The following is a 27,338-nucleotide window of genomic DNA, read 5'->3' on the forward strand; positions in this document are numbered from 1 at the left end:
CTGAAATGCTAAGTTTCACACTGGAAATCCTGAAATATATATATTTTTATTGTGATATAATAACAAATTATAATTATGAGTCTAATAATACAGGCCGTTTTTTAGCCACGAAAACGGTAAGACCCACAAGGTCGGTTGAATTGAACAAAAGTTTTATATTTTGGTGAACTATACTAATTTCTTTTCAGATCGGAAATATCAGTAGTTGTTTTTTCAATATTTGCCAAAAACTAGAATTGTCGAATTTCGTGTTTGTACTCTACCGCCCTCATTTCGAATGATATAAAAAAAGGGAGAGCGACTTTCAATACTGTTTCATATTTGTTATAAAATGATATGAAACTCTAGATTTTTTCATCGATTTTTGTAGCCACTGTAATAACACATTCAGTTATGTAGGTATTACAATACAGATGTTTTCCAACGTTTGCAAATATACATCATCAATATTTGTGTAGTTTCAAAAAGGTAAAAACCAATATTTCAGAACTCAAAGTAATATCAACTCCACACATATTTTGAAACTTTGCAAGTAGAGGTGAAGGCCCATGCATTTCAGGGCTTTTGAATAAATATGGAAAAACTATTCAGGAGCCACATGTAACCCATTGTACTTCCTTCCGAGGAGTTGTCCTCCTAGGTCATCGTCCATCCTGTCCTTTCCAGGAAGGTGGACAGGTCACTAGGAGACATCTCCTTTATATCGGCAGGTGTAGGCTAGTACTTGCCGAACACACACTCTCTAATTGACGATAACTCCAGACACTCGCAAAAGACATGGCTGACAGTGTCAACTAGCCCCTTTAATATGGAGGTGTTTCCTTAGTTGACAGTGGCCAGTCAAAAATCTTACTGCTGAGCGTAGGTTTTTCCTGGTCATCGCCAGATATTTTTTCGGTGCCAGCTTTCCAGGGTCGCCCAGGGTGGCAAGACTGCATCCTTTGATTCCATCCCATCTCTTTAGGGATTGAGCATGGGTATGACGTTTGGCTAGTTCCGCAATTGTCGTAGTCGATATAGCATAATGCTATATATATATATATATATATATATATATATATATATATATATATATATATATATATATAGCAAAATGCTATATCGACTATGTCAGTTCGAAAAATTTCAAGAATAAATGAATTTGGACCTCATAAAGTCAGAAAAATCCACCATTTACGTTTAACGGACTATCATGGGAGAAAAAAAATGTAGATAGCTTCTCAAACAACACCGTCTGGATAATGAAATCTGTAATAAAATGTTATGGTGTGATGAGAGAATATTCACGAGTATCGGATGGTTTGACAGAAATATTCATTTTCACTGGATACAAGAACATTATTTTCTACATAAAGCTAATTTCCACAAGAGACTTGGGCTTAATGAAATGAATTTGAACCTCATAAAGTCAGAAAAATCCACCATTTACGTTTAACGGACTATCATAGGAGAAAAAAAATGTAGATAGCTACTCAGACAACACCAGCGTCTGGATACTGAAATCTGTAATGAAATTTCATGGTGTGATGAGAGAACATTCACGAGTATCGGATGGTTTAACCGAAATATTCATTTTCACTGGAGACAAAAAAATTATTTTCTACATAAAGCTACAAATTTCCACAAAAGACTTGGGCTTAATGAAATGAATTTGGACTTCATAAAGTCAGAAAAATCCACCATTTACGTTTAATGGACTATCATAGGAGAAAAAAAAATGTATATAGCTTCTCAAACAACACCGTCTGGATAATGAAATCTGTAATAAAATTTTATGGTGTGATGAGAGAATATTCACGAGTATCGGATGGTTTAACCGAAATATTCATTTTCACTGGAAACAAGAAAATTATTTTCTACATAAAGCTACAAATTTCCACAAGAGACTTGGGCTTAATGAAATGAAGTTGGACCTCATAAAGTCAGAAAAATCCACCATTTACGTTTAATGGACTATTATAGGAGAAAAAAAAAATGTAGATAGCTTCTCAAACAACACCGTCTGGATAATGAAATCTGTAATAAAATGTTATGGTGTGATGAGAGAATATTCACGAGTATCGGATGGTTTGACAGAAATATTCATTTTCACTGGAGACAAGAAACTTATTTTCTACATAAAGCTAATTTCCACAAGAGACTTGGGCTTAATGAAATGAATTTGGACCTCATAAAGTCAGAAAAATCCACCATTTACGTTTAACGGACTATCATAGGAGGAAAAAAATGTAGATAGCTACTCAGACAACACCACCGTCTGGATACTGAAATCTGTAATACAATTTTATGGTGTGATGAGAGAACATTCACGAGTATCGGATGGTTTAACCGAAATATTCATTTTCACTGGAGACAAGAAAATTATTTTCCATATAAAGCTACAAATTTCCACAAGAGACTTGGGCTTAATGTTTGGTTTGGTGTGCTATACACCAAGATTATAGGTAGGGAGATTGTTTTTTAATATTCTGAGAAAACTATTTGCAGAGATTTCCTTAGTGCGACAATGCCAGAAAGATGGATAGGAAACAATGATCCTATCAAATAGTCACAACGTCCACCTGACCCTTCTGGACCATAAAGACAAGGTAATTCAGCTTAACTTTTGGCAATATTGAAGAATTGAAAGAAACAATCAAGAGAGCTTGCATGGCGATAACGCTACAAATGATGGAAAATTGACATAAAAATACTAGTGCAAGAGCGAATACGTGTTTGAGGGATTATGGTTGAGAGTATTTTGACATTATGTTTGTTGCTTGGTTTATTACATGTTTTTCCGATATGTAGAGTTCATGTATATCTTTGAGTTCTAGACCCAAAACATATTGGTCCCTACTTTTTTGAGGTAGCTCTGACCGGGAATTGTATGACCATATAGTGGTGATGAGAAACACGTGTACTGTAACACATAGCTTGAATTGCTATTACAGTGGCTACAAAAATAGATGAAACAGGTCCGTAATTAGGTAAAAAATAAAGTTGATGATGAAATCTATTGAAAGAAACGTCGCATTGCAAATTGGTTTATTATAAGATTATAAAAAATATTAACGAAAGTTCATCTGCCTTTTTTATATCATTCGGCCTGTATATCGTCACTCGAGAAAGTACTGTATAGGATTATATACCTAGTTTTAGTTTCAACCCAATTACTTCGGGTTGAGGTATCAAACCAAGCGAGAAATAAGCTTTTTGACTTTCTATTTGTCTTTATACAAAAAGATAGAATTCTTCCAAAGAAGGAAAGAAAGCAATTAAGTTTTAAATAAATCACAAAGAAGTAATGTAGATCATTCACATGAAGGAAAAATTACTTTTGAAACAACTACTTTCACATGAACATTGAATTATACGAGAAAAAAATCTGGTCGAGACTACATTCATATGAGCATTGCATTACCCGAGAATCTCTTTTCTCCATTTATTTTGTACTCTAAACATTCGTTATGGAATTGAAACAGATATCTTTCACATGAAGAATATTTTGAACTAGATTGCTTCTTTTCTTCGGAAATTACCCAAATTTTTCTTTTCTTATGAAATTTGTGGAGTAGAAGGCGAAATGATTTTTTCCCCAAAACAGAAGTATAAGCATATCGTCTACATTTCAATTACAAATCACTCTGCATCCAAACCTTCCTGAATTTTTCGTCCTAAATGCCTATAACTTTATTGATACACTTTTAATTATGACGAGAAATTTGAATTTATCCTGAAGATTTTTCGAAATACTACAGTTCTCAATAATTAAAATGACTCGAACCCTGATATTTGTCCCTTTTTAATAAATATAGCTTTCAAAGAAAAACTTACGTTGGTATAACATTTTCTCCGAACAATTGATGCCTCCGCATCTTCACAATTCCATTTCCGATGAAAATCTTTTGTTCCTCAAACTTTTTCTGAAGTCCTTTTTTGCATTTTTTCAATGTGTCGGCATATATACTGACCTTATCATTCAATTGTGAACCTACAATGATAATAATTTATAATATTTCAAAATTAAATCACTATATACAACTTTGAAATGAGAAAATGTTCTGTCGCAGAAATTTGAAACTGAAAGTTAATTTTTCACATACATTTTTTTGTAATGATGCAAAGTTGAAAAATCAACCATAGTTTCATCTAACATTCTAGTTTCGAGTATATGAGTATGAATTACACAGTGAAAGAGAAGCATTTTGGTTTAGTTTAAAGAAAACGAACTAATGGAAATATGTATATACAGTGCGGTCCATATGTATGGAATAAATTCATTTTTAGCGTTATTATGTACTATGTGAAAAAAACCTGAAACAGGTCGATTTTTATTCTTAGAGTGACAATTTACAGTATGCAAATATTATCCCCATCCAGCACCCCTTCTGAATTATATGCGCCCCCTGGAAAATTTTAAATAGCAAAGGGGGTCGTGTGGCACCTTGTTGGAAAGGGATTTTAGTCCTCTGTTCAGCAATATAAAGTTTGGTGCAATCATAACTGAGAAAATTGATTTTTGGGATGTAAAATTTTGATAATGTCTCTGGGTATCACAAAACTTTACGTAGAATGAAGATAATAATGCCACATAATATTTAGAATGTTTTTTTCAATGTACTTTACAATTAAATTAAATGTTCAAAATGACCACCATTAACTTCTTGACAATAACCGAGGCGATTTTGGAATTCTCGTACAACATTTTGTATGACTTCGGGGGTTATTTTCTTAATTTCTTCCGTTATCAGCAATATTGTTTGGTCTATTAAAATATACTTTTAATTTTAAATAACCCCATAAGAAGTAATCGAGAGGAGTCAAATCGGGGAATCTATATAAACCTCACCATTAACAGTGCCCTCAAAAAAATAAGGGCCAATAATTTTATTATTAATGATACCAGCCCAAACGTTAACTTTATTAGGATATTGAGTGTGAGTCGCACACATCCAGTGAGGATTTTCTCTGCTCCAATATCTACAGTTCTGTCTGTTAACTGTTCCGTTTAAATGAAACGTCGCTTCATCATAAAACACAATTTTGTTTATGAACTGCAAATCTGCGTTCATTCTGTCCACCATCAATTCACAGAATTCTTCCTTCTATCAGGATCATCTTCATTTAACTTCTGAACCAACTGAACTTTGTAAGGGTGGTATTTTTCTTTATGCAAAACTCTCAAAATAGATGATTTACTCACATCATTATCGGCGGCAAGTTCTCGAGTTGTCTTATGCGGATTTTCCTCAATCTCTAGAAGTATATCTAACTTTTTTTCATCAGTAAATTGAACATTTCTACCTGGTTTTCCAATATTTTTTACATGTCCAGTTTCACGAAATTTTTTTCAATTTTGCTAACTGTAGACTGCGACACGTGTTGACCAGGGTATTTATTATTAAAAATTTCACAAACCTCCTTTTGAGTTCTTGTTTTACCACCACAACCAATCATAATTGAAATGTCTATTCTTTGAGTCTCGGACAAATGAGCCATATTTAAATTTAATACGCCCACAAATATTATAATGACGTCTTTTAGTAACTTTAAATACCTAAATGACAGCAGCCTACTAAATTCATATCAATTGTTTATTTGGCTTTTTGTCTAATATTTTAGTATCTTCAAAGATTTTTTCCAGGATTCAAGGTTAGTAAGGAGCGTGTTACAGGGATGGTATGTTTAATAGATCAGGTTATTGTCAAGAAGTGAATAATGGTGGTCATTTTGAACATTTAATTTAATTGTAAAAATTAATTTTCTCAGTTATGATTGCACCAAACTTTATATTGCTGAACAGATGAACAAAATCCCTTTCCAACAAGGTGCCACACGACCCCTTTGCTATTTAAAATTTTCGAGGGGGTGCTTATAATGCAGAAGGGGTGCTGGAGGGGGATGATATATTCATTCTGTAAATTGTCAATTTAAGAATAAAAATCGACCTGTTTCAGGTTTTTTTCACATAGTACATAATAACGCTAAAAATGAATTTATTCCATACATATGGACCGCAATGTATATAACTATTATAAAAATTTTTAGCATTATTGAATTTTCAAAATATTAGAAAACTAGGTATCGAATTGTAAATAATTTTCGAGAATATTTTATTTCAAGTCTCATACAATAAAACAAAACGAATAATAAATCCTCCACCGCTTTTTCTTTCTTTGATAATATCGACACCCCCAACGAACAAGGTTGTAACTCAACTTAAGGTACTTTTGAGTTTTAACGATAGGCATACTCAGCACAAAAAGACGCATCTGGCAATATTAAAGACGTATGTCTGCATACAATAGTTTCGCTAATACGTAGTTGAACATGGTTGTATGAGATATTACATTTTGTGATTCAACGTTAAAAAGAATGTAATAAATAATACGTCTTTCTTCAAATCTGATATTATTATCGAATATTTGGAAACAAAGATGTTAAAATAGATACAACTTTGTTCTTCGCATAATTTTTGGGACTATTTTTGAAAAACAAAATACAAATCGGGTCACAACCTTATTGCATGAATTTCTCCTTCAAATTCTTGGATGCTTGCGGAGTTACTGCTTTGTTCTCACCAGACCAACATTCGTTTACCTGTTGACAGCGTGTGTGATATTAGTTTTTTCTGTTCGTTTTTGGAATTGTGATTAAATAATATTTACAAAATGCATTGCGGTGGGCAGCTCAGTAAGAAACTATTAGAAATGGCTCTAAAGGACAGTGAAAAAACAAGTTATTCGACAAGTAAGTAGTTTTTCTCATTCTTAACCTCACTTTTTTCATTTTATGTTCACACTTTTTATTTTAATATCGTATCGTGAATGCATACATTGTCATATTTATTTTTGTTTTTCAGAAGTGAGTTTCGGTGCCGATGACCAATCGTATTCAGATAGAAGTTCAGTTATAGACCCCGAAACAATCATTCAAAATGGCGAGGAACTATTTCAATTTAAATAAAATCTACGACCACGCCGCAGTAACTTTCTATCTGCATATTGCGAATCGGCATCTAGCCGGGAGAAAGAACCTTTTTCCCCAGATGTGTCAGAGTATGTTCCGTCCCATGATGGTAAGACAATAATTATTTTATTCTTCCACTTCAGCTGATTGATCTATTGGTTTTCAGAAAATGGTGGTTCCGAAAAAGACTGCTGGCAAGAAGAAGAGGAATTAAATGACATTCCCGCAGAAAGTGTTCGTGATATTATTCAGCCAAGTACAAGTTCGCCTTTGAATGCAGTGGCGTTCACTACTACACAAGATGACGATGCGAAAAAGAATACTAAGAGGAATATGTCAAAAAAATCTAATCCTGGGCGTAAGAGAAAGAGAAATCCTGAAAATTGGAAAACTAATATACAAAAGAGAAAGAAACATGCAGGAGAGGAATTCATAAATAAGGGTGGTAAATTAAAAAATGTGCGGCAAATGAAGCAAGGCTGTAATGAGAAATGTAAAAAAAAATGCTCTGAAAATGTGTCTGTTGCAATGAGAACTAAAATATTCACTGATTTTTGGGCCCTTGGTGATCATAACAAACAAGTGGAATTTGTAAGCAGAAATGTAGAAAAAATGTCCAAAAAGTATGTTCTGCTGCAGAAAATTGAAACATCCAGGCGTCACTGGACTTATAGGTACTCATTTTGTATCGATGGCAAAAAAATTCAGATATGTAAAAAGATGTTTGTCGATACTTTAGATATAACTGATAAATGGATCACTACTATTCACACTATGATTTGTTATCTGAAATTTCCTACCAAATTGATTTAGAAAAAAAAACAAGGCAAAAAATCCTCCAGGAACTTGGCAAAAACACAGAACTTACCTGATGCTACCACTATTATCCCCTCAGCCTACAAAGGTCCCCTACCTATTTCCAAAGCTAAGTACAAAGATTTAAACAGCCTTTGCAATTCAAAAGCCATTCCAGAATTGTACCACAATTATTACAAGAATTTAAAATATATTGATGGAGTTGCCCAAGACCCTTCTTCAGATTCAGAATAATGTTGTTGTACTTTAAGTAAATGTTAGAGTTTAAGATTTTGTTTTTCCCAGAAGAATGTTTTGTTTTTGTCTGAATTTGTTGGTTTTTAATAAAACATCATAAAAACAGTTTTACCTTCTATCTAAACCAAAATTTGTGAAAATTATATCGCACGAGCCAGAGTTATTTCAAAGAATACAATGTTTAAATAAAACATACAACCTTTTAAATAGTCAAATTTGAAAACACAGATAAAAATGCTTTTAGAAAGGTTGTATCAATGAGTTACAACCTTATTCCTCAAAAAATCATGAAAACAGTGAGGGTTGTATGTCTGTGAATTTCGCTTTTCTAATGACTTGAGAAATATTGAAAAATATACAAACACTTGGAAATAATCCATCTAAATAATATACGGTTGTTCCAAAGCGTTAAAATTAAACATTTTTTTATTATAATTTTTACAAAATATTTTTTACGGTTTTTTGCCTTTCCTCGAAAGTTGTTGAATATGAGTTACAACCTTGTTCTTTGGGGTGTCGATATAAACCTAACTCTAGAAATATATAATTCATCTCACACTATGCAATTCACAATCAAGAGAGTTGTATAGTAAGTTGCCTATATTTTTGAGTGTATGGTGTTCCTGTAATTTGTTCATTCATATTCATGCGGTTATTCAACTATTCAACGTTACTCTTGTGTTCACATTAACGACCTTACATTCAAATATTCTACAGGGTATGTACAAGATGTTCCAGGTAGCTTCAGGCTGGGGTCATCCAATTGAATAATAGACGAGAATAACCTGAGCATACATTTTGAATTTTTGTTATGATTCATTCCAATGCAGAAGAAAACGCATTTAGATAACACATGGGCGGAAAAGTCCCGGGCCTAAGAGAGAAAACGCGTTTTGTTTGTTCAAAATTGGCTTTATTCATCAACGTAATGTCTATCATGAGCCACACAATCATTCCAGCTCCGCTTTAACATTTCAATACCACTTTTGTAGAACGATTCATCTTTTGCCTCAAAATAGGCCACAGTTTCAGCAATAACCTCTTCATTCGAGCGAAATTTCTTACCGTTGAGCATTTTTTTAGGTCGACGAACAGCCATGGCAGTAGTCGCTGGGAGCCAAATCTGGCGAACACGGTGGATGAGGGAGCAATTCAAAGTTCAATTCATGTAGTTTTGCCATTGTTTTGATTGATTTGTGACACGGTGCGTTGTCTTCATGAAACAAAATGTTTTTCTTTGCCGTATGCGGTCGTTTCTTTGCAATTTCGGCTTTTAAACGCTCCAATAACGCTATATAATATTCACTGTTCATGGTATTTCCCTTCTCAAGATAGTCGATGAATATTACACCACGCACATCCACAAATACCGAGGTTATAACCTTTCCAGCCGATTGTTGTGCTTTCGGGCGCTTTGGACGGGGTTCACCAGATGATCTCCACTCAGATGACGATCGTTTTGATTAAGGAGTGAACTGATAGATATCAAGGAAATTATTTTGTAATATTACAAACTTTCTCTCGTTCATTGGTGGCGATTCAGGATACATTTGATTGAATTTTCTGCAAGTTCTGACAATGATTTGATCACTTTCTCCATGTGTAGTAAATAAATTCACAAGAACTTCGTTTGAATAATCGATATTTGCATTAATTTCGAAAGATGTTTTGAAACACCGTCGTCGATAATTATTTGTGAATTACTTATAAAAGTAATCAAACCCTATACCTGCTACCTAAAACCAAATTCTTAACAAAACAATGTTTCCAGAAGAAGTGACTGTATTAGGAAAATTTCATGATTTAGGTATAGGGACATGATATATCATCTTGAAATATTTTTCATCATCTTTCAATTTATCGAGTAATATACAGGGGGTTTCGTTTGAAAAATGAAATGTTGACCACTTTTATGCATAATGGAAATAATAGTAATTTTAGCAAGCCCTGTATGATATGGAGTAGATTTTTGGTGTTGATTAAATATTTCGAGTTTGTCCATACTATCATCAAAATACTAACTTTTCATCAGTTGATAATACTGATATTCTTGAGTACAATTAGGGCTATGTTTTGGACTATATTTAGCACAATTTTTTTTATCTCGAAAACCGATAAAGATAGGTATAGGACATTATTAACAAAAAATTATTATAATAAAAGAGCGATTACAAAAATGTTTAATATACGAGGTGTTCTATTTAAAAACATCGAAGACTTTTTGATGGAAGTAGCAACGCCGCAATGCTGAAAATATTTTAGATCGATAGAACACACTGGTAAAAAAATTTCCACCGGTACCGGTGGCAATTTAATTACCGCCCATATTAGCAAGAAATTACTTTCGTGTGTGATCTCACATTCCATGCGGAATATTATTTTGTAATTCTACCCCGAAGACAAGTGTGGAATTTTTCAGTGTAATTTTTCATTTTGAGTGTACCTTTGTGTTGAAATAAAACTTTATAGGGTAAATTTGCGATATAAATTTATATCGAGATATTACACTCTTGACAGAATTTTACAGTAGAATTTTACACTCTTATATAATGTCACAGTGGAATTCTATACTCTGATAAAATTTCACGGTGTAATTTTTCATTTATGGGTTATATTACCTTGGGATATTCCGTTCTAAGAAGGTGCGTATTCAGATTAGTTTTGAAGACCATGATACCTCAGTCGTATGTTGACTCTTGACTCTTAAGTGGCCATTTTTCCTTATAACTTAGATAATTGAATGCACAAGACATATTACACAATGATATATTAAAGAAAATATGGATAGATAAGATAAGTTCATGTACATTCTTGAAATGAAATTCTACAAAAATTTTTTTTTTCATTTTTTCAAAAAAATCAAATAACAGTACAAAATATAAAACCATTTTCTTCAAATTAACACATTTTCTTTCTTGCTCATGGTGGTGCTCATGGTGGAAAGAGAAATGAAAGTAATATTTCTTTTTCTTTTTTCCTCAATTGCCGTTATTATCCTGAAAGAGAAATCAAATATCATCTAATGAATAGGTTTAGAAATCTAAAAGATTTTTTAAACATTTAACAATTCTAAGTCATCTCAAAAACACAGTGAGTTGACGAACACACATTCCGAGAGAAAAACTACTATATACAAAAATACAGTTATACTTACTTTGGTAATAAACTCTGCAAATTTCTTCAAAAACTTTGTCACGCTATTTTTGTTCGTTCCAGAAGTTCTGACTTTGGTCCCGGTGCTAGGATGTGTTTTCTTGAAATATCTATCAATGAAATATGCAGAAATTCCATTGTTGATAAAGCTCTCTCGGGGTATTTCATATTGAATATATAAAAACATCCATAGCACTGCTTCAGTGCATCAATCAAATTGGTGGTACCATCATTAACAGTGAGTTTCTCTATGACAATGTATATATGCATATAGAAAGTTTTGTATGAATTGAAGCGTCTATAACAGCCCTCCTCGCAATTTTGTAAGAACAATTCGATAAGAATCTATGAAGTCTTGATGGACATTGTAGTTACTCAACAGTTGACATTTTTCTGAGCAAGTTTCACAACTATATTCATGTAGTGCAGACATATCTGGAAAAAAAAGATATACATCTTATCATCTCCGTTATTTCTCACCAAAGTTTCCAGAAATCCAAACAACACCTCCCTTTTTTATTATTTCATTATTATTACCAAATTCATGAAAATAGGAAATATTTCATTTATTCCTCATACACTTTTTCTGGGTATTCAAATGAAGCAGCTATCACAAAACTGTGTTCAAATGTTCTGTTTATTGGGAGCAATAAAAAAGCACTATGTGTCTCTTCGAAATATCCAGTTTTAAGTTTAACTTGTTTCCGGTTGATGAAATTTTTCAGATCAATTAAAAATTTTGAGACAATTCTTATTGAATTCCTCGATTTTGAAGTATTTCGAAAATAATTTCTGATTCATGGAATTCACAAAAAAAAAAACTTTTTAGTTTGTCTTATGAAAGCATACAAAAAATGTTCCAAAAGATCTTCCATCGCCGAAGCTTTTCAAAGTTGATTACATTTTCAGTCTATTGAGCATTTTGAGACAATAACTTCCAATTTTCTCAGTTTCTGACCAACATGTCCCGAACAAATATGGTAAAATTGTGAATCGTATTATGTTCATTTATTTGTGTCAATAAAAACATGTTTTTAGTTCCAACTTGTTTCCCGTAACCGAAAAAGTTTCAAAGAGGATGAAAAATTAAATTTTAATTTAGAAAGTATTCCCACCTTTGCAAAAAAGACTCATATTGACCTCTTTCAATAATAATGGTCTTTGTTAGATGAAATATAAAATAACAGCCAAAAAGCGAAGTTCCAAACCAGTGCAGAGCACTACAGGTTGGCTCTTCCACTAACCTCCAAAACCAATAATGGGAAATGACAATAAGAATACAAAATAAAAACTTGCAAACAAATGACAATGTTCTATTGGGACTCGTTCAGAAAAACATAAATGATCTATAAAAATTCTTTTTAGGTACGCAAAATGGAATTTTTTCAATTTTACAATTTTTAAGCAATATTCCCTGAACTGTAGCATTATGTTATTCTCATTCTCAATAGCAAAAAAATGTGTATGAGTATTTTCGATATTTTTAGTTTTAAGTACCAACTTGACCTTTTCCGATCTCACGCAGAAAGCATTTCGAGGCAATAATTCCTGAACTATGCATTTGACGTATGACCTTTCTCATGGATATCATAGACTTCAATATTAATATTTCTCAAAAAATGTTGATACATATTCAACCGTTTGAATACAAAATTAGATTTTCCAAATGTTTTGCAACATTTTCTGAAATATAGCAAATATGACTATAATGCTATGGTATGAAGTGGTGATGAAGTGTTTTGTTCACCTTTTCAACAGAAACAGAAAGGTCCTAAAGTGTTTCTCGATTCTTTCAATTTTGAGTTCCAACTTGCCTCCTATCGCAAAAATGTTTTCAAGTTCAATAATAAGAATCACAAATCCTCAAATTTATCCAAAATTATGAGAGATACGAATAAAACGTTCAGATATTTTTTAGGTGAATGAAATTACGATTTAACATTGTCCGATATTTACAACCACCAATACGAAACTTTACTCCTCATCGAAATTCATTTTTAAAATGGATCGTGCATAAGGCGTCACTGATGAGTCACGCCTCACTATCGAGTATATCTCTTTTTCTCAATACCATTCAGTAATTATCACAAACATTTTCAAATATATCTTCTGTAATATATTTTATTAAAACAACGATAAAAATTAAATAAAATCATTTAAAATATGTTGTACTATTCCATGCAGTATAAAATAATTCGCGATGTGAGGTTAGGATATACTTATAATAAAAAACACTCTATAATGCATAACGAAAAAACTCAATGAATTCATCTGTTTATTGGACTAGTTATTGAAATTTTACAAAAAATGTACTCACCTTTACTTATTTTCACCAACAACAAAAATATTCTAATGCACACGTCAGACAAACCGATGCGCTTCTGTAGACAAGAATGAACAATACAATAATCGCTCACAAATACAAGCGTAATTTTACATTCGATAAAGAGATGGCGAAAATTTACATTTCACTAAGGGGGAATACCCATCGTCCAGTTAGTAATTCTCTTCACAAGAAATAATACGTTATGATTTCACACATATATTAGATGAATATTTAATTCTCAATGAAAAGTACATTGCCTACTGAAATTACACTCGGGGATGTGAATTATTCAATAGAGAAAGTATATTTTCAATAAAACTGAAGTAATTTTTTTCGTTCGAAATGAAAATTCCGAAGTAAATTTCAATCATTTTTCCTGGTGCAGGTGAGGAAATGTAAGATGTGAAATTTTCAGAAAAATCCTGAGTTGAGTTTTCAAGAATCGTCCAACTTACTACCGACCATGAGTCACCCTGTATAATCAAGAACAACTGGTAGTTTGAAATATTTGAACTATACTAGATACAAATTTTAGGTCTAACTTTGTACAACAGTGCTTTGTTATCAGTATTTCAAATTTCAAATCTTAGCTCATAACGCAAAAATAATAAAGATTTCACTAGGGAGTAGTGTATTTCACGAGTGCAATAAGTATGAAAAACTATTAAAGGAATATGTAAATATCAGTATTTGTTAAATAAATAAGATTCACCTGAAAAACCAATAAATGAATTGAATAATTCTACCTGACAGCATTCCTATTACTCCTGGTGCATATATGTGAGCCCCTCTTAATACAGCAGAAGCACAATCAGTATCAATGATGACTTCGTTCTCGTGTTTCTCGATGATACTTTCGTTAGGGTCACTATGAATAATAATAATAACGTTTGAAAGTGAAGGATGAATTTCCACTTTGGGTTGTTTGTCCAGTTCCTATTGAAAAAATGCAATTTTCAAATAATTTAAACTTGCTGTATACTTGTGTGACTCACTTTTCTAATAAAAACAAACTATCGCACAGACACGTTGAATCTTTGCAATATGAAATCAACTCATGAAAAACTGAAAATGTAGCACGAATAAAAAGTTGATTTCTAAGCATATATATTTCATCCATGTGAATAAATGAATCGATACATGTTTTGTGATATGAAAAGAATAAAAACCTCTGGCATAAAATTAATTCAGCATTTAACAACACGCAATTCATTAAAAAAGCTCTGAGAACCGCAACACAAAGTATGTTAGTCGGACTAAACAAGACGCTAAAAGTCATTCTAACATGTAGCTTATATATTCAATTTCATAGACCAGAAAAGCCTAGTGTTGCTCAACATCCTTGGAGTGCGGTGATTGGATAAAAGTTATTGCTTGAAACTGAGACCGATACATGCCACTAAAGTCTTGAACGCTTACGAAAATCATGAAGAAGCAAAGTGTACCTATCATGATCAATGATAAAGGTTCCATTTCAAACACCCTAAAAATCGAAAGGTCGTTTCTTTTATCATGGATTTGAGAGCTCCTATAATTGCAGCATAATTTTTATTGTGAGTAGGTATATTTACTGTACTCTATATCCATCATTGCTTACTGAAAAACTTTTACAATAAAGTGGGAGAATCAGTTCTCACAAAATCAATTATATATTCAATGATTTCTTTCATCCTTGTTCTTGGTACAGATAACTGCAGAAGAACTGGTTTAAATTTCATACTGGAGGTACCAAAAAAATTGTAACAAAATATAATTAAATCAACATCTTATTTATTTTTGATTAGAAAAAATGACACTTATCATACAAATAAAATCTGTCAGATGAAGTCTTCGAAGACACGATTTTATAAAAATCGTTGCTGATTCAATAATCCTCAAAAAAAAGTTTAAAAGAGCATTTTGTTTTGAGTAATAGGATAGAACGCGAGGCGAGAGTACATGAAATGGTGAGAAATTTAATATTGCATTTTTTCCTTTACCCCCAACAAATACTTTAGTGGATCCGCCCCTGTCAATAGAAAGTGAGTCACACAGTATAGTTTGACAGTGTAGTGTATACGTGAATGTATTTACCTCTTCACAATATTTATTGATCAAGTCCAAAACATCTTTAGGTATGCACTTCAAAGTATTCACCCTGTACGAACTGATTTTTGGAAAAGAGCACAACCATTTCAAAATTTTCTGTAACTCTTCATTTGAAATCTGGAAAGATCCCGCTAAGTTCCGATGACCAGTTCTGCCAACATATAAGAAAATAACTTACCGTCGTTCCACATTTCTTTTCAGATGAATGAGTAATCAACTCTGATTCGAATATTTCTTGAAAAGGAGATTCTGGATAAGGCATGGTATTATTTGACGAGACACTGTTCACTAAAATGTTATTACGGAACACAAACAAAGCTTTAAAATCATTACACTTTCATGCAATTTTTTAGGTTAGGTTAAGCGTAAAGTTGGTAGAGTTGGTACATGGTCACGTGCCATGCGCTGACCAATGCGACATGCTGGTTCCCAAGACGTGGCACGAACTGCGATTCTCTTCCACGTCCGCCATATTGACATTCGACAATTTTTGGGAGGACAGGTGAATGTGTTAACGTTACTCGAAAGTGTGAAGTGTTTTTGGAAAAAAAGAGGTATGTACCAATATACAAATGAAATATTGGCGTCTTAGTATTTTTGTATTAATTCTTGCTTTATCTATAAATCAAAATTTGCTTTGAGAGGACTTGGGGTTCAGTTGTAAAAGTGACAACAAGTCAGAAGTCGGCATTTTAAGTTTTTTAACGATCAGTTGGTGTTGGAAATTGAGGACAGCGTTAGTTTTTTTATCGCATTATAGTTATAAACCTGCTTTAATTCTCTAAAATTCTGAACGGATAATCTTTGAAGTGATAAGTCAAATATTTAATCAATATGTCAACTTTCTGCAGATAATAACCTTATTTTTGCAATTTCTTCTTTGTTCTAAATTTAGATGTCTAATTCACAATAATATGTGAGCAAAAAACATGATCCAGTATTAACATTTGTTTATGTATTCTTTACAGGTTATAAGCAATCACTATGGGGAATGTGTTTGCAAATTTATTCAAAGGCCTTTTTGGCAAAAAAGAGATGAGGATATTGATGGTAGGATTAGATGCTGCTGGTAAAACTACTATTTTATATAAACTTAAACTAGGAGAAATTGTTACAACTATACCTACAATTGGTGAGTATTTTCATTTAATCATTTGAAAATGACCAAAAAGTATATTATTGCATTCCTCCTGCTTTGAATTTTCTCCATTTCAAAGTAATCAAAATGTAATGATATGAGTCATGGTTCAATGGCCTTGAAATGATTCAGTGCAAAATTGATCATAAATGTTATTTTCATTACAGGATTCAATGTGGAAACTGTAGAATATAAGAACATCAGCTTTACAGTGTGGGATGTTGGTGGTCAGGATAAAATTAGGCCATTATGGAGACACTATTTCCAAAATACACAGGTAAATAAATGATTATGTTTATATCTACAGCTTCAATACCATTTAACAATGAATTGGGAGCCCATTTCTGTTTTTTCAAACATTCAAATCGATAGCTTTGATTTCCTTGAAATGAGAATTGAAACTATTTGTCATTGTTCAATTTAAACATTTAAGAAAGATTTATATATCTGTAATATTATTTCGAACAGGTCAACACTGTCAACATAAATGTAGACCATAACATATGTCAATTTATGAAATTTCTCTAATAAATGTATCTGAAAAAGTCCATGAACAAATGTCAAAATATTGGTAAAAGTATTCACTTCAACCAGATTATTGACGAGGTACCAAATATGTTGTTAAAGGAAGTAACAAACACTTTATTAAGAAGTGTTAGTATACCAATCCTAGAAATATAACTTTTCTTTGGGATCATCACCAGTTCCTTAGTACTGGTACTCATTTTAATTGAATAAAACAAAATCTTTTTTGACTTTATTTCAGTAAAGGTTTGGTAGAATATAAATGTACCAATAGATACTGTTCAGAATATTAACTGTCAAAAAACTTTAGCTCAAAGCAGCTGCTTCTCTCAAAGGGAAATGGGGAAATAATGTTAGTTAAGACATAAATGTGAACACAAACATTTGAGATGGGTATCTCACAATGAACCTTTTTCCTGAAGTACGAAAAATCACTCACTGGCAGCGCTAGTAGTTAGGTAGGGACAAACACTGCCTAATCCTCATATAAACATATGGTAAAGTACAATTTAAAAACAATGTTTTTAACACAAGAAGATGTTCCTGGAGCAAAACTAAAATTTGCAACTGTAAAGGATAACAATGTTGTAACATTATAACGTTGGCTTGCATGCCGTAATTTAAAAGTAACTGGAAAAAGAAGTGAATTAATAGAGAGGTTAGTATACAGACTCTAGTAAAAGGGGAGCGGTAGATTCAAACTAATAAAAGAAATTTAAAGCAATTATGAATTTCAGATTTATTTCCGAGTGAAATATGAATGAAAATAATTTAATAAATGAATATAAATTTAATTGAATATAATGAATATAATTTAATAAACGATTGAGGTTATATCTCATTCTAATCAATGGTAATTACCTATGAAAAATTTACTATTCATTTCATGTTTAGAGCATACATATGAATATTTATTTATTTTTTGCACTGTTAAATTCACTCTTCTCGAAGCATGTATCCATTTCTTACATCTAACCTCATTATTATGAGGTTTTATAAATGGTATAAAAAACACTTTCTTCAGGTTATCGAATATCCGACGTACAATTCGCAAAACAGCAATGCTTTATTGGCATTATACTAGCACAAAATAATTTTTTATATCAGATTTATATTTTTAAATAATAAATTAATATTACGTAAATAACACTGTTTTACATGTGAATAGTTTATTGTTTGTCCTTACTACTAGTGCTGCCTCTCTTGACACGTTTGCTGTACTATTCTCAGGAAAAGGGTTCATTGTATTAGGTATATTTTTTGTTTCCAAAAACTTAATGCCTTCATGGATATAGGTACTTCTCTGGGATGTTAACTCATTATTCAAACATACACTGACAAATTTTAAGTTTTTTTTTTAGTTTCGAATTTCGTAGATTGTGAATTGTTGTAAATTGAAACACAGCAGTAAAAACAATCCAAATAATGGCTGGTGACATAATTTCATGTGTATATTTTGTTATTACCGAAGTTGTCTATTAGTGGAACTTTAGTTCATTTTGCTTCGTAATTTGTGTAAAAAAAATTATCCAGAACTTTTCTGATGAAAATTGAGTTTCTTAAAAGAATGAATAAAGAATTCTTTTCAATAATATTTTTTTCATTAATTTGTCTATTTTATCAGTACAATTTCTAAATCCATTTTAGTTGTTGACATTTAGATTGCTATCAATTTGATTTCATTGCTGTTTGGATAAAAAGAGTTAACTCATATGTCTTGTATAAGCAATCAAATCTGTTTAAATAAAAAAAAAATAGTTTTTCATTTAGAAATCATCAAAACATGTGTTTAACCCTTTTTGCTCATACACAAAAAATTATCAATATTTTTGAACAGTTTTCTCTTATTGTCTGGATAAATATAATTCAATATATTCCTGTTTATAATATTTCCACCAAACATTTATGTTTTATTAATTTTTTCCAGTCTCTTTATTGATCAGAATCAGAAATAATAAGTTTCAGATGTATACAGTAAATACTAAAAAAAAGTGTTGAAATTATTTTGTGTATAATAAATACTCCCTTCTTTGATTTAAAATAAATAGTTGGGAAAGGTGTCTTCTCACATTATACTCTGACTTATATTACTCATCCAGACTTTATCTATTGAATGATTCAAGATAAGCAAGTACTAATAACTTTTTTATTTCACTAAAAAATTTTCGTAATAATTGTTTCACATTTTTATATTGAGATTTGTTTTAAGGTTTCACCGATAATTGAAATAAACTTGTACATGTGAATGAAAATTAAAAGTACCTTCTCAAAAATCTAATGACTCTCTTCAACCACTTGAACTTTGAGCTTACTAACAATTGTAATACTGGATGTTGCAAAAAGCCAGTATCCACTGATTTTTGTCTAAGTATTTAAGATATTTAGTAGATACAAAACTGGTATGATTTGCCAGAATTTTTTGTCAGACAAAATTTATACCATCATCAGCTTGATTATTCTATTGCTCAGTAACATTTATTTCAATTAATTCCTAAAGAGCTCTTTCATGCTCTGGTGCAAAAGAGTTGATGTTATTTTCAATTGATGTCTATAAATAGATTGAAATGAACTGATTACATTCAACTTATTCAACAGCTCATTAAACTAGGCGAATGAATTCTTGTGTATTGATGATCTGTTTGTTCTCAGTGTTCTACTTTTTCATTTGTGTTCGTTCATCTTTTCAAACATAGTTTTCATTTTTTTAAATGTGTCAATATATTTGGAAAATTATCTTTCAAAATCTTTTGTTTTCAATTAACTCCAGTTCTCTCTTCATTAGTAAAGAATTTGACATATCGGCAATAATTGCAAATTTAAAAAAAAATCACTAATATTTATGTTTAAGCATGGTTGTAAATAAATATGATAGGACCATAGGAGAAAGACTTGGTGATTTATAGAATTTTACATAATTGGGTTGAAAAATATTGCAGATTCTTTGACATAACTTATTTAAGTGATTGTATGTGTAGTGTACTTATGAATGTAATATGACATACTGCAATCTTTATGAATTGTATATGAACTGTCATCGTGACAAAAGCAGATTTGCCTCTTCCGGTGACACAATGTTATGGTATAAATAAGTGATTCGTTTAGTAACGTTATTCAAAACGGTGCTGAGGAGCTGATGAGAAAAGTGTCTTGTCCTGAAGCTTCAAAAGGTGACGGTGTTCCATTCAAGTAACATTTTATTTCAATACTTTTTCATATATCACATTGTGTAGTGTTCCTGTGAATGATATCTTTTCAATTCCATATTGAATGATTGTTCTACAAATTGAGTGGAAAAAAGTTATTTTCATGTAATTCATTGTTCACATGAAAGTAAGGTTTTTTTCCAGTTTGTATCTAAAAGAAACTGTGGATGCACTGTAATATTATTTTTTTTCTTCCCTAACAGTCCTATGACCAGCTCTTTCAGAGTTTTTAATATTTGCTCCTGGGGGTTCTTCAATGTTGACCTTTCGTGAATGCTCTTGTTAATTTTTAAAATAGATATATGTCTCTCCGGCATCCAGAAGTGATATGGCCGCTCCCCACGTCCTAAGCGAATTCAGATTACCAATTATGACAGGTAAGAATTCTGTGTTTTGAAGCAAGCAGTATCTCCAGGTTCCCAAATAGGAAGTGCATCAGTCCACTAATAAATCTTATAATGAAAACAACAAGAAAGTGGTATATGGTTTACTAAATTGGATGATATCCCTATAGCTGGGCGCATTGTGATAAAAATGGTTGTACTTTGATGATCGTAGGAAACTATCAGGCTTATTAGCTTGTAGCAATATTTCCGATAAATTCAGCATCTCTCATTCCCCATAAAACATTCAAGATCCTGGAGTGTAGGGTCTTAGCATAGGTGTTTTAGCAATACTGTGAAAATGACGATGGCGGTAATCAATTAATTGAAAGGCAAGTTAATGCCAATGTTTATATCATTATCATTCTTTGGAAAAAGTTTAAAGAATAAAGTGTTGGGAAAAAACAAAATAATACTCACTAATGAAATATATTTAACATGTACTATAAATGTACCGTGAGGTTATATAATATTAGAGTATTTGTTATTCCAGCAGTTTCATTTTATCCAACTGAAATTTTTTCAAATGCAAACTCAGATAAAGACATGTTTCTTTTAAATGGTGTCTTCATTAATATTTTCAGATAAAACATTTCTGTTGTGGCACAACTTTTGGGGGCAGAATCGCAGAAGTTATTTCACATTTCTGACCGTTCATGTCAATAATAATATTCAAGTTACACTTTGAGATTTTCTCTGAACAGTGAAAATGTCACTATGAAGTGTTACTATGTTATGTTATATGTTATGCATTTTCATCAAGTATTAGCCAATTACATCATATATTCATTCATTGAAGAAAATTTGTTGATAGCTATATCCTCCTGCATTTAAATAAAAATAGTTCTGGGACACCCTGTATGAAAAGGTGGTTTTTATTTATATTTGTATCTCATCATAATTCTCTCCTCGTCACTCATTTTTTCATGCCCAGTCTTGAGGAGTTAAATCGAAATTAGATTGTTTGTTATAGGGTCTAATATTCGTAGTTGACAGCAATGATAGGGAGCGTATCACAGAAGCCAAAGACGAACTGATGCGCATGTTGGCTGAAGACGAACTACGAGACGCTGTACTTCTCATCTTCGCCAACAAACAGGATTTGCCAAATGCCATGAATGCAGCTGAAATAACAGACAAGCTGGGACTTCATTCACTACGTAACCGCAACTGGTACATCCAAGCAACATGCGCGACGAGCGGGGATGGTTTATATGAAGGTCTGGATTGGTTGTCTAATCAACTGAAGAACGCCAACCGTTAAGTGCAAGTGAATCGCAGTTGAAGAACTGTGTCTGTTCATGTACTGTCGTGTTGATGATACCATATGTTGCAATTAAGGGTTTTTCTGTTGTATTGGCCTTGAGGTCATATTCTAGATTTGTTCTGGTTATTTTCGAATTGTTAAGAGTCATAACCACAAAACCGCCACAAGTTTATAATTAAATGGAAATCATGAATAGTTTAACTGCTGTTACCTGAAAGCTTAATAGTAATATTGAATTTCTATGAAGTGATGACATACATTCGAAAATGATGAGGGGAAAACTACTCCACGAAATACCCTTAAGAATGTATACCCTAAAATGGTATGCTCAGCGTTTAAATCTCATTCTATATATATATGTCACTTTTATTTATTTCTTTCAGGTGAAAAACTGATTATTTTGTAACATAACTGTTTTTGTAATAGGTTTAAATGTACAGTAGACGTTTGTATTTAAATAAATATTTTTTGGATAAAAATTACTGTGAAAGGTATCGTTGTAACATATGGTAAGGCTGTTCGTATTTAAAATAAAAAAGAACATGTTTTTAAATATCTTGGGCCTGGCTCAAAGTATTTTATTATTTCAATTAGGGTACATACAATGGGGCTCACCCGCAATGGACGAAAAAATTATTTGAATTTGACCTTGTGCTGGGACTATTCTAACGAGCTCTTGTATGGTCAGTTTAACAATAATTCGAGAGGAAATGCGATGTTTTATTATTCATTTTAACCCTACTTACTTCTAGGATGAAGGGTAAGTCTAGTTGCTTGATTGGAAAGACTCGAGTCCCGCAGCTTTCCACATCCAAAACTTGAATGAGATTAAATATTTGAAAACTAAATCAATTCATTATCTGTCCATTCTGTGTGTGTTGCAGTGTATATATTCGTTCCTTCTCAATTTGTAATTTCTACTTGCGATCAGTTATAAAAATCTTGAGGCGTAATTTTATTTGACAAACAGTGGAGTAAGGATACATTGTAAGTGATTATTTAAAGGTTATGTTTCATTTTTCGTGGACATTCCCCGTTTGTCAGCTGTATTATCAAATAAATTTATACTATTAAACTGTTATTTTATTGTTTCATAGATGCCAGTGAAACCCTTTGCCTTAAAAGTCATAACTGAATTTCATGAAACCAAAATCTTCGTCAAAAAAAAAATAGAAATCTGAAAGTGAGGAAAACGGTTACATTTTATAATGAATGTTTTACTTGACCTTTATAGTGATGAACATCCCCCAATTATCTACTGGTCTTTCTTGAAAAATTAACCCTTTCTCAAATATTCAAACCAAGAATTTCATGTGTGTGTAAATATATATATATATATATATATATATATATATATATACAGGACTATTCAAATTTGTTTCTGTACATGGGGATCTCGTAAACAATAAGAGGTAGAGTGTCGGTTAAATTATGGCAAAGTTGCGTATTTTAGAGACCTATTCAATGATGTTAAGAAATCGAATATAACTCTTTTGCTTCTGGAGATATACAGGAAAAACCAAAAAATCTCAAATTATTTTTTTGCCTATATCTTCTTTATTCGCAGACATATTGAAATCTGTCTACATTTTGCTATTGGCACTTGATGTGTGCTCTCAGAATATATTCATTAATTTTTTATGCAGGGTGTCATCTGACTTGGGCCACCCTCATCTTTGAATTTTTTAATACGGACCTGTAATTCATACAATTATAATCGAATATTACCGAAAAATAAAATTGAAATTAATTTCAATTTTATTTTTCGGTAATATTCGATTATAATTGTATGAATTATTCCCTTTTAAATTACGGCCCTGAAAATTCGTTTACCGAGTTGAATAAAAACGCAATAGCAACTTTCACGTCTCCCTATGTATCGTATAGTTTTTTTTAATTTTTAGGTACCTATTCATATTTTTCCATTGCTCTGAGCGTTTTCTACTATGAACTTCGAATAAGAAAACCTTGTATGATTATCTACAACACAAATATATGTGTTTTGATGAGCAGAAAAAAAATGGTAGCAATAATAACATCCTAAACACTATAATTATAATGAAAATTGAAATGAAGTAAGTAATTTATATACACAAAAAAATTAATTGTGCAATAAATGTTCGAATTGAAGTCCTTCCATTTCGAGACAAATAATGGGACAATAAGATGGTCTGCAAGATCACCAGATCTTATTATTTTGAACTATTTTCTATGGGGGACATTGAAAAATAGGATTTACGCTGGCAGAGAGATAGAAAATGTGGAAGACTCGAGATTGAGGATTTTGGATGATTTCACAACAATGCAAATAAGTGTATTAAGGGCAATAAATAATATGAAAAACCGAGTTTAAAAATGTCTCGAAATGGAAGGATTCCAATTGCGCCAATAATTTTTTTGGGTACCTATATAAATTACTTCATTTCAATTTTCATTACAATTATAGTGTTCGTTTTGGATATTATTATTGCTATCATTTCTTTTTCTGCTCATCAAAACACATGTAATATATTTTTGTTGTAGATATGTTTCAGATAATCATAAAAGGTTTTCTTATTCGAAGTTAATTTTAGAAAACGCTCAGAGCAATGGAAATATGAAAAAATATGAATAGGTACTTAAAAGTTAAAAAAAACTTTACGATACATAGGGAGACGTGAAAGTTGCTATTATGGCTTTATTCAACTCAGTCAACCAATTTCCAGGGCCGTAATTTCAAAGGGAATAATTCACACAATTATAATCGAATATTACCGAAACATCTCAAAATATAAAATTGAATTTAATTTCTCAGTATGGAGTGAACGTCTACGATCCTGAAACTACAACAAAAAATACAGGTCCGTATTTAAAAATTCAAAGATGGGGGTGGCCCAAGAACCAAAAGAGCTATATTCGATTACTTTACATCATTGAATAGGTCTTTAAAATACACAACTTTGCCACAATTTAACCGACACTCTATCTCTTGAATATTACTGGAGTTTTTTCCCAACACCAAATCGTTATTTTTAACACCTCGACGAGTGTTTTGATCACCAAGTGATCATCTTCAAAGAGAAAGATTAAACTAGAAACTAACGCAAATCCAACGCTATTTATGCTATATAGATATCCCATACAGGTAAACCATCCAGGTGTACCACCCATACAGGTATACCAACCTAAATTAATTTTACAATTTTTGCCTTATCTATTATTTTACAATATATGTAATTTTATATACAGCTATAACAGTTAAACATATATTGTAAAATAATAGATAAGGCAAAATTGTAAAATTAATTTAGGTTGGTATATCTGTATGGGATGGTTTACCTGCATGGGATATCTATACAGGGTGTTCCTTAAACACATGCTAATATTTAAGGAGGTAATTCTTAGACCCATTTTAAGAAAAAAACTTCCTATGGACGTATGTTCTAAACGCCTTAACTTTTGAGATACAGGGTGGCAAAGTTTTCAAAAATAATCAGTTTTTTAATAATAACTGAGATAATTTTGTAGACATCTTTGGCATATTTGGTACATATGTTCCATGCCTCAAGGCACATTTTCTGATGTACACAAATTTGTATTTTTTCAAACAGTGGCATCCCTACGGGTTTCGCATTGAATATTTTTGGGGAAAAAGTACTACGCCAATGCTTTCTTTTCAAAATAAATTCATTTTTAAAATCCTCATTTATTTTTGAGAAAATTTGATCTCCTGGTATTTCTTTGTCCGACGCATGATTTTCACTCAAAAAAATAAAAATCGACAGAAAGCAAATTAAGAAATTAGATCAATTCTAAAATGAATGAGAATCTGAAAATTGCTTCATAACGCATTACCAATTCTCCAATAATATTTGAAAACATAATCTGCAAAAAAATAAATTTTTCACAAAAACGAGTTTTATTTTATTTTGTGACAGTAAGTCTAAACGAATAGCACAAATTTGTTAATTAGTAATAATACCAACACTGATTATAAAAATTGTTGGAAGTGGCCACCTGCACTTAGTATGCATGCTTCCGCCCTTCTACGCATGGAATTACGCACCCGTTCAAATATTCCCGGCGTATTTCATATAGTTTCACACGAGGCAACTATTCGCTATCTTAAATCTTCTAAAGTATTAACGGCAGTTTTATACACAAGAGTTTCAAGGTAACCCAAAAAAAAAAATCTAAACTGTTGAGATCGGGGGATCTTGCTGGCCATTGCTGAGGTCCTCCGCGACCTATCCAATGATTAGAATAAACTGTATTTAAATGGTTTCCGACAATTACACTGAAATGAGCAGGGGCGCCATCGTGCATGTACCATATTCGATTCCTTAACGCAAGTGGCACATCTTCCAATAACCCAGGTAAGTCTTCTTCGAGAAAGTGTAAATAAGAACGACCATCAAGGCATCCTGGTAGAAAAAATGGGCCTATTAGATGATCACCTATAATTCCTGCCCATACATTAACCGAAAATTGGTGTTGGAAATGGGTTTCGGTTATTGCATGAGGATTTTCTTCAGCCCACATATGATTGTTATGGAAATTTTGAATGTCATTCCGAGAAAAATTTGCTTCGTCTGTGAACAAAATTTGTGTCTCAAACTGCGGATTTAGTGCAATACTTCGTAGATACCACTGACTGAAGTTCACACGCTGTGGAAAATCTCTGGGGAGTTATGCCTGCACTCTTGAAATATGGTATGGGTATAACAAAAAATCAACCAAAATACCAGTGCTGCCGCAACGTCAATTCAAAAAGTACCGAAATTTACAAGAAAATAGTACCCAAAATGTACTGCGCAAGACTAGGCATGGCACATGCGCATAAGTCATTTCAGAGCAAATGCCAGTAATGCCAAACGTGTAATAATGTTATCCATTTAAATTCGGAAAATATATGGAGTAAAAAATTTGCTGAAAACTAAGAAATGTTCCTTAAGAGAAAGATCATAATCAGAACATTTGATAAAAAGGTGTCTTTTTCCTTCTTCAAATTGCTCTTTCACGATTGCAAATGTGTTTTGTTTTAAATAGGTTTCTGTCACAATAGAATGAACAATACTAAAGACGTTTTCAAGTAGCTAGATTCGAGAATTTATTTTTACCTGTCCATATTCCTATTTATTTTGACAAAACAATAAAACCAATTTCTCAAGGTGAGGTGTGAGGTTAGAAGTTGAAACTGCTGTTTTGCTGACTGACTGACAGATGACAGAACCACAGTTCACAGGCACAATACAGAACACAGGATTAAATA

At 31.9% G+C, this 27,338-nt stretch overlaps 2 protein-coding genes across 4 annotated transcripts in view; one reads left to right on the forward strand and one right to left on the reverse strand.

Moving 5' to 3' along the window:
- LOC111511176 (tRNA (cytosine(72)-C(5))-methyltransferase NSUN6) overlaps nt 1-15,882 on the reverse strand; it is a 65,756-nt gene extending 49,874 nt beyond the window's left edge. For both annotated transcript variants that reach the window (XM_074185131.1, XM_074185132.1), the window contains exons 1-4: nt 15,750-15,882; nt 15,557-15,688; nt 14,230-14,419; nt 3,817-3,973 (exon numbers count right to left, since the gene is read on the reverse strand). In XM_074185131.1, coding sequence (XP_074041232.1) covers nt 3,817-3,973; nt 14,230-14,419; nt 15,557-15,688; nt 15,750-15,833 — 563 coding nt within the window. In that variant the 5' untranslated portion in view covers nt 15,834-15,882. The remainder of the gene's footprint in view (nt 1-3,816; nt 3,974-14,229; nt 14,420-15,556; nt 15,689-15,749) is intronic.
- Nucleotides 15,883-15,986: 104 nt separating this feature from the next.
- Arf79F (ADP-ribosylation factor 1) lies at nt 15,987-23,162 on the forward strand. 2 transcript variants are annotated; one of them, XM_074185133.1, is made up of 4 exons: nt 15,987-16,125; nt 16,540-16,703; nt 16,877-16,986; nt 21,794-23,162. In XM_074185133.1, the coding sequence occupies exons 2-4, from the start codon at nt 16,556-16,558 to the stop codon at nt 22,082-22,084; spliced, it is 549 nt and encodes a 182-aa protein (XP_074041234.1). In that variant the 5' UTR covers nt 15,987-16,125; nt 16,540-16,555; the 3' UTR covers nt 22,085-23,162. The 2 variants fall into 2 exon arrangements, with proteins under 2 accessions (XP_074041234.1, XP_023022958.1); XM_023167190.2 differs by lacking the exon at nt 15,987-16,125 and adding an exon at nt 16,193-16,307.
- The last annotated feature ends 4,176 nt before the right edge of the window (nt 23,163-27,338 follow it).

The sequence above is a fragment of the Leptinotarsa decemlineata genome, unplaced genomic scaffold, assembly GCF_025532065.1.
Source record: "Leptinotarsa decemlineata unplaced genomic scaffold, Ldec_3_MD MMD2_tig00026363_RagTag_RagTag, whole genome shotgun sequence".
Classification (NCBI taxonomy): domain Eukaryota; kingdom Metazoa; phylum Arthropoda; class Insecta; order Coleoptera; family Chrysomelidae; genus Leptinotarsa; species Leptinotarsa decemlineata.

What these genes read in the sequence shown, in the direction of transcription:
- Arf79F (XM_074185133.1), top strand. Translation starts at nt 16,556, where the DNA reads ATGGGGAATGTGTTTGCAAATTTATTCAAAGGCCTTTTTGGCAAAAAA. An exon ending in TACAACTATACCTACAATTG is followed by an intron (nt 16,704 to 16,876) that starts GTGAGTATTTTC and finishes TTTTCATTACAG; the next exon opens with GATTCAATGTGGAAACTGTA. An exon ending in ACTATTTCCAAAATACACAG is followed by an intron (nt 16,987 to 21,793) that starts GTAAATAAATGA and finishes TGTTTGTTATAG; the next exon opens with GGTCTAATATTCGTAGTTGA.